Source organism: Serinus canaria, chromosome 22 (genome assembly GCF_022539315.1).
Source record: "Serinus canaria isolate serCan28SL12 chromosome 22, serCan2020, whole genome shotgun sequence".
NCBI lineage: Eukaryota > Metazoa > Chordata > Aves > Passeriformes > Fringillidae > Serinus > Serinus canaria.
The window spans coordinates 531,217-544,186 of NC_066335.1; the positions used below are offsets into that span (position 1 = coordinate 531,217).

Genomic DNA, 12,970 nt, shown 5'->3' on the forward strand with positions numbered 1-12,970 from the left:
CTAGGCCAGCTGTTCAAGGAACCAGTCACCTCATATGCTTTGTGAAGAAGCCCCCTCCGTGCCACTCACCGTGTTGTAGTTCCAGATGGTTTTCCAGGACCCAATGCCAGCCCTTTTCTCAATGACGGCCACACGCCATTGCCTGTTGATGGTCACAACTTGGGACTGGCCACCAATGATGACTTGAGTGTTGCCCTCACCACCGGGAACCTGCTGAGACTAAAAAGCCAAGGGAAAGAAGACATTTCACCTTTGAAGGGAGACAGTGATATGCCCAAATTTTCTGAAAAATCCCTGCTACAATGGAAGAAGTGCTGCACGCGGGAAGTGCCCAGCACTGCCCTCAGTCTTTTCCAAAGGACACAGAATCAAGGCTGTGGCAGTGGGCAAAGGCTGTAAGGACGACTGGCCACAGTTAATCCATGCTCAAAGTCCTGGACAGAACCCCGTCCTGACCCATTGCTCTCTCTCAGCATCTGCACCCTCAAGAAGGAACCTCCCACAAGAGAAGATGCCAGGCTAGAAGGGCATCAGGGTTGGCTTTGGGCAGCAGCTCAGTTTCCTCCCCCATTTGCTTCAAGAAAGGTAAGGGTCAGGTTTCCTCACTTGTCCATTGCCATTGCCAGTGCAGTACTTCAGATCCACGACTCTCAGGACATCCAGGGTAATGCATGATCCCAGATTGACTTGGACTCCTTGGAAAGCAAGAAAGGAAGAAACAAAACCCCATGAGCTACTGCCTAAGACCTTGGCTGCCAGTTAAATTGTCAGTCAGCTCTGGTCTGAAGGACAGCTGGTGACACTTAGGGTGACACTTTTTACTGACTGGGCATTACAGGGGAGCTCAGTGTCAGCTGAAACCCTCTGGGCCCAAAATTAAGGCTCCTTAATCTTTCTGGAAAGGAGCTGTAAGGGTTTCCTTTGGGGGGCTGTGGGTCATTTATGGGGGCTGTGACCCCACCCTGTTCCAGTCCTGATCTGCAAAGATGTTGAACCCTTTGTACAACTGCCGAGGCACCTGGTTTCTGCCTGACTCAAGGAGGAAGAAGAAGAGCAGCAATTGAGCATTGGTCATTCCCCAAGGCAAACAAATGCCAGGTCACTCAGAGACAGAACTCCTTTTTTTTGCACTCACCATGAACTTCATAAGTCATGTAGGTGGTGAGTCCACTGCACATAGAGAAGACATCTGATCCATAAGACCTCAGGTTGCTGACCAATCCATTGGTGACAAAGGTGATCTTCTTGGTAGGTCTTCCAAGACCAAACTGGTTCTAAAGAACAAATACCAGCATTCAGCAGGATCAGTACTGGGTTCTGGTTCCTGCTAGACATATTCCCTAGGGGAAAGGCTGTGGAATAGGGAGGTGCTCTCCTGCACCCCAAAGGAAAACAGAGTCTGGCCACGAGCAGCAGCCATGCAAAGTTCTGACCTGTCCAATGCAGTTTGGTATTGAAAGGCCTGCAGAGGACTTTAAGGTCCTGGCATGCCAAAAGAATTAAGGCCCTCAAAGAGCTGCTCAGAACTAGTGTTTTCAGCAAGCTGCAGAGCTCAATGTTCTCAGGGAAATCAGAACACGGGAAGGGAATGTGCAACCCTTTTCTTCTTTCAGCAAAGCATTCCTATGGAAATTCCCAACCCAAATACAGTTCGGAGAAAGAAATTCCTGCCATTTGTGGCAACCTAGTCCCGTCCAGAAGGAAAAAGCACATAAAGAAATGGATCAATGAACTCCAGGGGCAAGACTCTGCTACTCCTTGGGAACCTTACCCTGCTCTCTTCTGCCAGGCGGGCCAGGTTATCAAAGCGGGGCATCTGGCTTCTGTTCATGATGGAAATGTAGCAGGCGTTCTGCTGCATGACTTTGGTTGCAATGATGCCCTGTGAAATGAAATTATTCAGCACTTGTACTTCATTCTTTCATGTCTTTAGATTTGAGAATACCCTCTGTTAAAAGAGGAATGAATTCTAGGTTTTCCTACCCAAAACTTTGCACTCAACACAGTCCGAATAAGGAAACAAGCACCATCTCTGGGACAGCTCTACCTGCTACCTGTCTCCTCATACATTTTGTGAACAAGCACACCATGCCACTCACCGTGTTGTAGTTCCAGATGGTTTTCCAGGACCCAATGCCAGCCCTTTTCTCAATGACAGCCACACGCCATTGCCTGTTGATGGTCACAGTTTGGGACTGGCCACCAATGATGACTTGAGTGTGGTTGAAGATGTTGCCCTGTGTGTTGTTGAAGATGCCACCTGGAATCTGCTGAGACTAAAAAGCCAAGGGAAAGAAGACATTTGATTTTTGAACACAGACAATGATATTTCCAAAGCATCTGAAAAATTCCTGCTACAATAGAACAAATGCTGTCCCCAGGAAGCCTCAGTCCTTTCCAAAGACCCAGAATCAAGGCTGTGGCAGTGGGCAGAGGCCATAAGAATTCTTTTCATGGATTCAGTGAATGACTGCTGCATCTGACAGCTGTCATCTAGTGGCTTTAAATGCTGTTGCATGCTAGAGCACTGGCCAGAGTAAATCCCTTCTCAAAGGCCTTGGATGGAAATCTCTGCTGGCCCATTACTCTCTTTCACCATCTGCATCCTCAAGCAGGTACCTCTCAAAAGAGGAGATGCACAAGAAGGCATCTTGGGCATCTTGTCCTTTTATGAAGGACATTAGCACTGGCTTAGGGGAGGTGCTCTTGAGCCCCCAGAACTGATACATGAAAAGCTTAGGGCTAATGTTTTCTCACCGGGAAATTGCCATTCCAACTGCCATTGCCATTGCAGTAATTCAGCTCCACAATTCTCAGGACTTCAAGGGTAATGCACGATCCCAGATTCACCTGGAGTCCTTGCAAAGCTGGAAAAGACAAAATCCCTTGAGCTGATGCCTAAGACATTGGCTGCCCTTCTACAGGAGGGTGGTGGTGTTGCTCAGAGCCTGCCAGGTTCTGAAGGATTGCTGCTCTGGGAATGTTTGAGCTTTACAAGAGACAGATCCTCTTGGAGTCCCAAAGAGCACCACCTCTGTGCCTCAGGCAGCAATGCTCACAAAGATCTGCTCTTGAACACCCTTGGGATTTCCTGTGCAGAAATCGGGGCTCTACTGCACTCTCTCCTGAGGGTCCCAATGGCTGGGCATTACATGGGGAGGCTGCTGCCAGTTCATGGGCCCCGTCACATGGGCTGTGACATTCTGGAAGAATCTACCATGTCTAATTAATTGCTGGAGAATGGAATCATTGCCCCAGGGGAAAAGTTACAGGGGAGGAAGCCACTTGGTTTAGTGTTGTGAAGGACAAGTTTTTGGCGGCTGCCTGGGTCAACTCAGCAAAGTTGACGCCACCCTGTTCCAATCTTGATCTGCCGAGGTGCCGAACCCTTTGTGCAACTGCTGAAGCCCCTGGTTTCTGCCTGACTCAAGGAGGAGCAGCAATTGTGCCTTAGTCACGCCCCAGGAGAGAAAAAGGCCAGGTCAGTAACCCTCAGAATTGCCATGCTTGCACTCACTGTTAACTTCGGTAGCCATGTAGGTGGTGAGTCCACTGCACATAGCCATGATGTCTGCTCCATAGGAGTAGAGGTTGTTGACCAGTCCATTGGTGACAAAGGCAATCCTCTTGGTAGGTCTTCCAAGGCCAACCTGGTTCTAAACAACAAACACCAACATTCAGCAGGATCAGTGCCAGGAGCTGGTTCCTGCTAGGGCTGTTCCCAGCTCTGGAAGGATGGCTCGGGGCTGGGTGTTGGAGTCCCAACTGCCTTTAGGGACACCTTTCAATCCCTGGGAGACTGTGGCAGCACTGGCAAGCCTTGAAGGCAGCTCCAAAGGCAGATGGTTCCAAGGGAGCCAAGTGCAGGGAGCCTGAGGGGAGTGGCAGCACAAGGAAAGCGCTGAAGAGGAGAAGTGCGGCCGCTCTGTGGAGCCAGAGCTCCTTCCAAGGCATTTGCTCAGTGCCTGCCCTCGCCCCTCAGGGGCACCCGGGCTGCCGGCTGGCAGGAGAAGTCTCCTCCTGCTTCCCTTCTGCCCTACAGGCCTTCCTGCTATGTGAGGTGTGGTGTTTTACAGACTCAGTTCTCAGATTTCAAGGGAAGCCAGTGTTTAGCAAAGGTGAATATGCTGAATGCTAAGATAATTTGTATAATGTCTGTGGCCATATGGATGACTGAACTAAAGAAACATTGTTCATAATTTTCTTTAAAATGTTTGAAAGTATACTTAAAGATTTTCTCTGTAATACTGCAGTATTTGTCCTTCATCAATTAGAACATCTGAAGAAAAGTTATTTTTTATACTTTGAGAATGTGAAATTAAGAAACATTATGAAAAATCTAAGTTATAGATACTATGACAGTAAAAAAAATTCAATTGTATAATAATGTAAGTAATTGCAAAAATAACGTAACTAATCAGGGACTTAGGCTCAATATGTCCAACCTGCACTAAAGGCTTTTGAATGAGGATATTGTAGTTTTTGAATGCTTACAAATAATGTAACTAAAAAATATTACCAGAAGTATCAGCAATAAAATGTCTCATTATTTACCCATTGATTGAGAAGGTTTGGAAAATAGCAGTGTCTCAGACAAAAGAATGATTATCAAGTACAGTAAGATATTTTGAATCTTACCCCATTCTGTGAAGCCAGGTAGGCTAGATTCTCAAAGCTGGGCATCTCATTTCTGTTCATGACAGAAATGTAGCAGGTGTTCTGTTGCAGCAATTTGGTTGCAATGATACCCTGTAAGAAAAAGTTATTAACCACTTGTAATTCAGTTTTTTGGGCCTTGGGACTAGAGAAAACCCTTTGTTAAAACAGGAATGAATGCCAAGGGTTGCTGCCCCAAATCATGGGCTCCTGACATTCAGAATAAGGAAACAATCCCCATCCCTGGGCCAGCTCTACCAGGAGCCAGTCTCCTCATACTCTTTGTGAACAAGCCTCCTCCCTGCCACTCACCATGTTGTAGTTCCAGACGGTTTTCCATGAGAACTGGTTGCTCCTTTGTTCAATAACCACCACACGTGTCAGACTACTGATAGTCAGATTTTGGAAAACACCACCAACAGAGACCTGGCAGTTGTTACCCGAATTCTGAGACTGAAAAGCCAAGGGAAAGAAGATGTTTAATGTTTGAAGAGAGGCTGTGATGTCCCCACAGTTTTAGAAAAATCCCTGCTACGTTGGAAGTGCTGCTCCCTGCTAAGTGCCATTACAATCTGTGATTGGCCACTAGTGATGGGGACCACAAGAATGACTTACTGGTTTTTACTTTTTTGCTGAGACTCAATTAAAAATGAGACATTTTTAGATTTTCAAGCCAGACAGTGATCTCCTAAAATTTTTACAAAAATCTTTGCTAGACTAGAGTAAGTTCTACCACACAGGGAATGCCAGAGTTTCATCTGTTTGAGAAGATTCGATTTGTTTCCTCCAAGGGGAAGGTGAAAGAAAAAGGAGATCTCATGAAGCAGGGAACACAGAGCAGCACTGTAGAATTTTTCATTTGTACTCACGTAATCAGCAAGGGCTGGAGTCAGGACAAGTCCAAGAAGGACTGCAGTCAAAATCTGAAATGAAAATCAAATACAAAGTGTAACTGCAACTCTGGCTGACAAATCTGGTCATGAGAGTCCTCCTTCCCTTTTCCTAATCTGATGGTGAAGGGTCCTCCTTGGATCCTTTCTTTGCTTTCAGCCTGGGATTGCATCAGTGCCCCCAAAGGGAGGCACCTTGCTTTACCCCAGCGTGCTCAAAGTAGACACATTTCACACTTGTCCTTTCAAGAGCTGAACCTCAAGTTGTTTCTCAGAGCTGTGCAGGCACACACAGCTATTTCACAAGAGCGAGGAGAAAGCTTTTCCATTTCTTCTGCTCTGGCACTACAGGGAAGGGCTTGATGCACTAGTGCAGAGTGCCAAAGTTGTGCAAAAGCATTGACAAGAAGCCCTTCTGAGAGATAAAGGCCTGGGTTTGAATCAAAGCTTCAGTTCATAAGGAAGAAAAGCGTGCATACTTACAGGGAGACCCATCCTGACTGCAGAGCTGATGCTGCTGCAAGTAGGAAGAACAATGTGAACCCTCCACCTTTTATATGTTTTCAGAATTAGGTGTGGAAGGACTGAATGTTGCAATAAAATTATTTTGTGATTTGTATCCCTGATGCATTTTACTGAAAATTATTTCCTGCTGTAACTACTTGATAAACACAGGGATTATACTTCTGCAAATTTTGACCCAATAATTATCAGATAAAGCTCCATTTCTAAGAAAAAATTAAATATGCTTTGTAGTAACTTTCTGACATGTATTAATTACTTCTGAAACATTACATCAAACTTACAATCAGAGATAGCCTTGGCTTTAAGCAAACAAAAAAACCCGCTTTCAATTAGTCTGAATAAATAAAAGCCTTTGGACTTTCCAAAATGCACTTTATGGTCTTTGTAACCATAGCACCCACAAAAATACATGCCCCAAGTACAACATGGCCACTGAAAACTGTTTCACAAGAATCACAGAATCACAGAGGACCCTCAAGAATCATCAGGTCCAACTCCTGGGCCTGCACAAGAACAATCCGCAGGAGTTCCACCTGAGAACATTGTCCAAACACTCCTTGAGCTCCATCCAGCTTGGTCCTGTGACAACTTTTCTGGTAGCTATTCCAGGTCCCAAGCACCCTCTGGGTGAAGAACCTTTTTCTAATATCCACCCTAAACCTCCCCTGACCCAGCTCCAGCCATTCCCTCGGGTCATGTAACTGATTACAGAGAGCAGAGGTGGGAGAACTGCTTTTCCACCACCCCTCGAGAGAATACTGAAGAATTCCACCTCCCCTCAGTCTCCTCCGGCTGATACCCTCAGCTGTTCCTGCCATGGCTTCTCCTTGAGACCATCCTCATAGCCCCACGCCGTTTTCAATTTCATTCTGTGAGCAACCCGGCTCTATGGCACGGAAACTACTCAGCTGCTTGTTTGGAAAGGCAATGTGGCCAGGTGTGGGGGTTTATACATAAAAATAAGGTCTAAACGCTGTTGCACGTGCAATATTGATCAAACTGAATGCTTGTCTCAGTTTCACTTTTTGAAACTCCAAGCCCGAAGCGGTATTTTTGATACGTACAGCTACACCAAACGGGCATTACATTCAGCAGGCTGCTTTACGAGCAGCAGCACCGGTGCGGATTTCTGAGGGGCGGCCCGCACTTTCCGTCCCTCACTGCTGCCCGATGAGAAACACCGACAAAGCCCCTGCGCTGCCCGCGAGGAATTCACCCTTTCCTCAAGGAATAAACCCTCGAGCTTTTGCTGCGGTGCGGGACGCCTTGAGAGGGCCGGAGCCAGCGGGGCTGAGGCGGGGCCGGGCCGTGAGGGGAGCGGGAAAGGGCGGGAAAGCCCCCCTGAGGCGGCGGGGGAGGAGAGGAGCACGGGAGGGCGGAAAAAGGGCGGGAAAGCCCCTCTGAGGCGGCGGCGCCTCAGCGGACCCGGCAGAGCGGAGCTGTCGCATTTATGTCCTTGCAGCTTGGTTAATTTGCAGTTTTTGAGGTAATTTTTACTCACAAGACGGGTATTAGGCCTACTGGGGGTGTGTCCAATCAGAATATCTATTTTGTGTAAAAAAAAAAAAAATCCCTCAGAAATCAGGTTCTTGCAAAATCGCCAATTTGTCTTAAAATACATGAGGGAATGAAAACACATTTATTAGATTGTGTGATGGCATTTTTATTATATTCAAGTCACACTTGGATATTTTTTTGTTCATAGTTTCTTCAGGTGTTAACTTTATATTCTGTCTGCTGTAGGATAAACAGAAAAGCAGACTTAAGATTGGATGAAATATTGAAACTTTGTTACATGAGTGGAATGCTTATGGGTTGTGCTTGCAATTTAAATTCAAATGAAGCTGAGGCCTCCCCTGTGTTGAGAGAAATCTTTTCTGGTGCGGTAAGCAACTCCAATCTTCTGCACTATTAAGAATATTTCTAGACCTGTGTACTTAAATAGACATTTTGAGAGTTGCAGTGTTGATGTCTCCTGAGGCTCACTGGAGTCTTTGCTGTCATGTCCCTGTTTAGAAATCTCTTTTACAGTCTCGTTCTCTTTTTGATCAGTCAAAACCTGAATCAATTTAAATTTGATTAGTGAATATTTGAAATGTACTGACGTCCCAGTTTGAGCAAGAAACCTTCCATGGTATCATATTGCAAGCACATTCCCTGGGTCTGGAAAGAGCAACTGCTTTGCTTCATTCGTTCGGTGCCAGTTCCACCTTGTGTGCAAAAGTTTGAACTGTTACTGTAGGACACATGGTGAATTAAGGCTTTTTGTGAAAGGAAAAAAAAAGGTTGGAGATGTATCAAGCATTACAATGTATAATATTTTAATGAAAGCAGGAATCGCTGTCTGTGATGTTACAGCACTTTTGCGAGCGGCTGGACCTTGCTGACGGTGTTTTACTCTCCTGTGGGAGATCTGGTTTTAAGCGGGACGGTATTGCAGCAGGCATTGTTGCTGCTTGGGGGGAATGCCAGGGAAAATATAGGTTGGATATTAGGAAAACGTTTTTTTACAGAAGGGGTGATAAAGCACTGGAGTGGTCTGCCCAGGGAGGTGGTGGAGTCGCCATGCCTGGATGTGTTTAAAAACAGACCGGATGTGGCACTCGGTGCCATGGTCTAGCTGAGGTGTTGGGGCTGGATTGGACTTGATGATCTTGAAGGTCTCTTCCAACGCAGTGATTCTGTGTGTGATTCCCTGAGTGATCCTGTGGGTGATTCCGTGGGTGAGTCGGTGGTTGCAGCGGGCAGCGGCTGCCCCTGTTTGCCGGCGGGGCTGACGGGCTCTGTGCTGCGCGGTGACCGCGGGGCTGCGAGATCGGCACCACAGACGCGGCTCGGCTGCCTGGGGCGTGTGGAACCGTCTGTGACAGGGCTCACAGGGACACATTTCCAGTGCTTCCCAGCAGGAGCAGGGAAGAGGGCTGTGCTTGTGGCATCTCAAGGAAAAATCAGTCTCAGGTTGGAAAAGGAGAGGAGAGTCTCTCCAGAAACCCCAGGCAAGGCAGACGGGAACAGTTCTGTTAAGTGTTGCAAACCTACGGTTGCTTTGTTTTGGAGGTGCTAAAAAATTCTTGGGTGCAGTTTTGCTTTGGTTTCCATGTCAGTTGACACTTAGAGTTCCCAAAAGGCTTTTCCGGAGGAGAACAGGCTGCTGTGTCCTTTCCTTGGAGTAACCCTGGAGTGTTCCTGAGTGGGTAAAGCGTCTCCTGGAGTAACTCCTTTCAAAGAGCAAGGAAGGGCCCCTCAGTGAGGAGGGGAGGTGAAGATGTGGTGTTTTCTAGAGGGAGATGCTGAAGTTTTCAATGAAGAAAGGAGGCTCAGGCTTTTCGCTTTACTTTTAACCTAACTATACGCTTTCATATTTCCAACTTGCAGTTGGTTAGAGTATTCTTCTTTTCTCCTGTCTTAAACCTTTATTAAACATTCTTAAATAGCCATCTGTGTGCAACTCCAGACTGCATTTAATACTCTTCTTAATTCTGTTATTTGCACCTTGATTTCTGGGTTGATCGGAATAATAGTGCATCTGTTTGTTTGCAATTGGTCAGGTGGCATGACAATGCTTATTTCTAAAATAAACCATTGTAATACCTCGTATGTTGGTGTGATGTTAAAATAAAAAGATCTTAGTTATGCTGATCTCTATAAAACCAGACTTTAGCTCACCTGATTTTAAATGGTTAATGTAGAAGATATAGCAGAGCAATCGGCAGTTAATTTATCTTAACTTTCAAGTGTAAAATATCTTGCTCTAAGAAGTTTGAGCCTGATAAGACCTTTGATTCTGAAAGAAAAAGAAAAGCTGATTAGACTGAGAAAATAAGAGAACATTGTAGTGGAAATTTTTCCAACTTTAGTGTTGGAAATGTACCAGGGAAAGTCACTTAAAAACTGAACTGCATCATTCTAAACGTATACAGCGAGCACTTGTTTATTTTGGAACACAAAGGCTGTCAGTAGCATACTCACCAGGGTAAGCGAGGTAGGAAGGAATTCCTCTGCACAGGGCTTGGATGCATTTTCCAAATGGCCTCAAGCTTTGGAGTCTTTTCCTGGAGATAATGAAGTGATTCTCTCTGGGTGGCAATTGGTAGGTCCAGGTCCCTGAGCATCAAAGAAACAAAGCCAGAAAACAGCGTTTAGGAAAACCAGCACTAGAATTCAGAACCTGTACACACTTCTTTGGTATGAGGGAAGGGGTTATTCCTGGGCAATGCAACTTTTGAAGGAACTTTTAGGGTGACTCAGCCTGCTGAGAAAGTTCTCTTCAGGTCTTGGACCCTTTTCTCCTGCGTGTGTAGGAGCAAGTGCTTTTCACTGACCATCTTCTGCCCCACTTTCAACCACCATCCTACCTTGTCTCCTGGAGGTGGTGTAGGAGAGGGTTTGCCAAGCCAAAACCTCTTGCTGGTTGTAGCAATGATGCAGGTGTTCTTTGAAAACACCTTGGTTGCAACATAGCCCTGTTAAAGTTAAACCAAAACCTCTTTTTGTTGCAAACAATATACAGGGAAAGAGAAGTGTAATGCTAGAGAGAGGCTCTGGTTAAAAGAAAGGCTTCCTACAGTGCAAATAGTCATGGGGGAAGAAAAATATTGGTCCTTTCAATTATATTGTTTAGGTAAATGTGTCATGGAGGCTGACGAGAGACTTTGGTAAAAGGTAAATTGCCTCCTCCAGTAATGCCACGTGTATGATGTGTTCTCCTGCTTAGGGCAGGTGAAGGAATTTGCTGCTGAAAAGCTAATGCAGCACAGAGTTCCCAGCAGAAACAATCCCAAGGCTGAAGGAGCACGTTTTTAAGCATCTCCTCTAAAATCTGGTGAAGTTTTACAGAATCAAAGAATCAACCAGGTTGGAAAAGACCTTTGAGGTCACCAACCAATGACCTGACACCTCCTTGTCAACCAGAATGTGGCACTAAGTGCCACATCCAGACTTTTCTTAAGCCCCTCCAGGGACAGTGACTCCACCACCTACCTGAGCACCCATTCCAATGTCCATCATGCTTTCTGTGAGGAAATTCTTCCTAATGTCCAGCCTACACTTCCCCTGCTGCTGAGTCCTCTTGTCCTATTGCAAGTTACCTGGGAGTAGAGATCAACCCACCTGGCTGCATTCTCCTTTCAGGCAATTGTAGGGAGTGGTAAGATCTCCCCTGAGCCTCCTCTTCTCCAGGCTAAGCACCCTCAGCTCCCTCCACATAGGGCTTGTGTTCCAGACCTCCTGGCAGCCTGTTGCCCTCCTCTGGACACACTCCAGCATCCCAACTTCCTTCCCTTTTATGGGAAATGATAGGTATGCTTACAGGGAACTTCATTTGGATGGCAGGCCAGGCCAGCTCTGCTGCTAATTGATGTGTACTCTTGCTTTTGATACATAATATCCCAAAGTTAAGTCTGAAAATGGGTTTTGGCAGGTGCCCTGTGTTCACAGAAGCCTGACGAGATTCCTGGGGAAGTGTTCTGATAAGAGGAGGCTTTGATACCTGCCTGACTGAATTCATGGCGTACAGGGAGGTGAGAGAAAAGTGGTCGTGGTAGGCTCAGTGTATTTAACAGCCATTTGTAAAGGAAAAACAATGATCATCAGAAGCAGAGCAGAGATTCCCAGTGAACGTGCAGAGATGCTTTGTGCCAGCGTGGCGAAGGACTCAGCCTGAAGTTGTGCCTCTGACCAAAAGCACCATTCAAACCAAGGGCGTGGTTATCTTGCTATGTTCAAAATGTTATGTGAGTCCCTAGAGATCACAAGGTTGGTTCTAAATCATAGGACTTGCTGAGTTCTTTTGCTGCCCTTCCTTTCTGAGCTCATACAGGATCTTCTTTCTTCTTCTCAGACGTGGCCCTGAATCTTCACAGAGCCTCTTCAGAAGAGTAGCACCTGATTATGGACTAAGGGCTGATTTGAGAAAGGGACCAGAAACTAGAGGTAGCAAAACATGTGTGAGGGAGGAGCAGTGATATGGGGCATTTTATATCCCCTGTTATTTAGGAAGTAAATTTTAATCTTTCTCTGAACTTGATATACAGAGTGGTGGCCCAGGAGCCTGTGGTAATTTGGATTTGCTTTTTTGCTGTGCCTTTTCCAGCTCCCAGAGGAGCTCACTTCCCAATTCCCAGAGTGCTTTATATTTGACAGCAGTTCTGCCAGTCCCCGTGTGCTGATTGTGCCCTTGGCTGCAGTTCAGGGTGGGTTTGCACACCAAAGCTTCCTCTGCAGTGCCAGCCTGGCCTGATGGGGACTTGGTGTCACTCTGATCTGATGTGTTCTCCTCTGCCATCCACCGCTGAGGATCATTATTGCAGCTGTTCCTGGAAAAGCCAGGGGATCTTACTTTGTTTGGGAAGGGGAGGCCCAATTGTCACTTGTGCTGCTCTGGGCCACACTCTGTCCTTGTGCTCCTGCCTGGTGCCTTGCTGGAGCTCTGAGTGCCGAGGAGGTGCAGCAGTCTGCCAGCACTGTGAATGGAGCACACAGTTTTTCATGTTTCGCATCCATGTCATACTTCACGCGAGGTGTCAGGTACAGTGAATGAAAGTGATAAACTACCAAGGGGGAAAATTATAGGTCTTCTAATCAGACTGACTTGTGGATGCCAAATGGAGACAGGTTATGTCCTTAGCTTCCGAGATACTTCATACTACTGAACACTGGGAGGATCTCATAGAGAGAATCTGGAATTCGCTATCAGGAAAGAGACATGTTCCTGGCAGCAGAAATGGAAGAAATCTTTCATTTTATAGGTACCAAGTTGTGTTTGTACTGTGTGTGCATCTTTGGAGGACATTTTCATCCACGTCAGTGTTCAACACAATGCCCTGTAGCCAGTCTTTGCTATGCACTGGAAAATGGAGGGCTCTATAAGAGCAACATGGTAGGTTCCACAGAGACTCCCC

General features: G+C 46.3%; 1 protein-coding gene across 1 annotated transcript; it reads right to left on the bottom strand.

The window, feature by feature from the left end:
- LOC108963211 (uncharacterized) lies at positions 1-11,075 on the bottom strand. Its single transcript, XM_050982745.1, has 11 exons — positions 11,052-11,075; positions 4,969-5,109; positions 4,639-4,749; positions 3,518-3,656; positions 2,758-2,858; positions 2,100-2,276; positions 1,772-1,882; positions 1,136-1,274; positions 607-695; positions 70-219; positions 1-9 (listed from the first exon to the last, which is right to left on the bottom strand). Exons 1-11 carry the CDS (start codon positions 11,073-11,075, stop codon positions 1-3), a joined length of 1,191 nt encoding a protein of 396 aa, XP_050838702.1.
- Between the last annotated feature and the right edge of the window lie 1,895 nt (positions 11,076-12,970).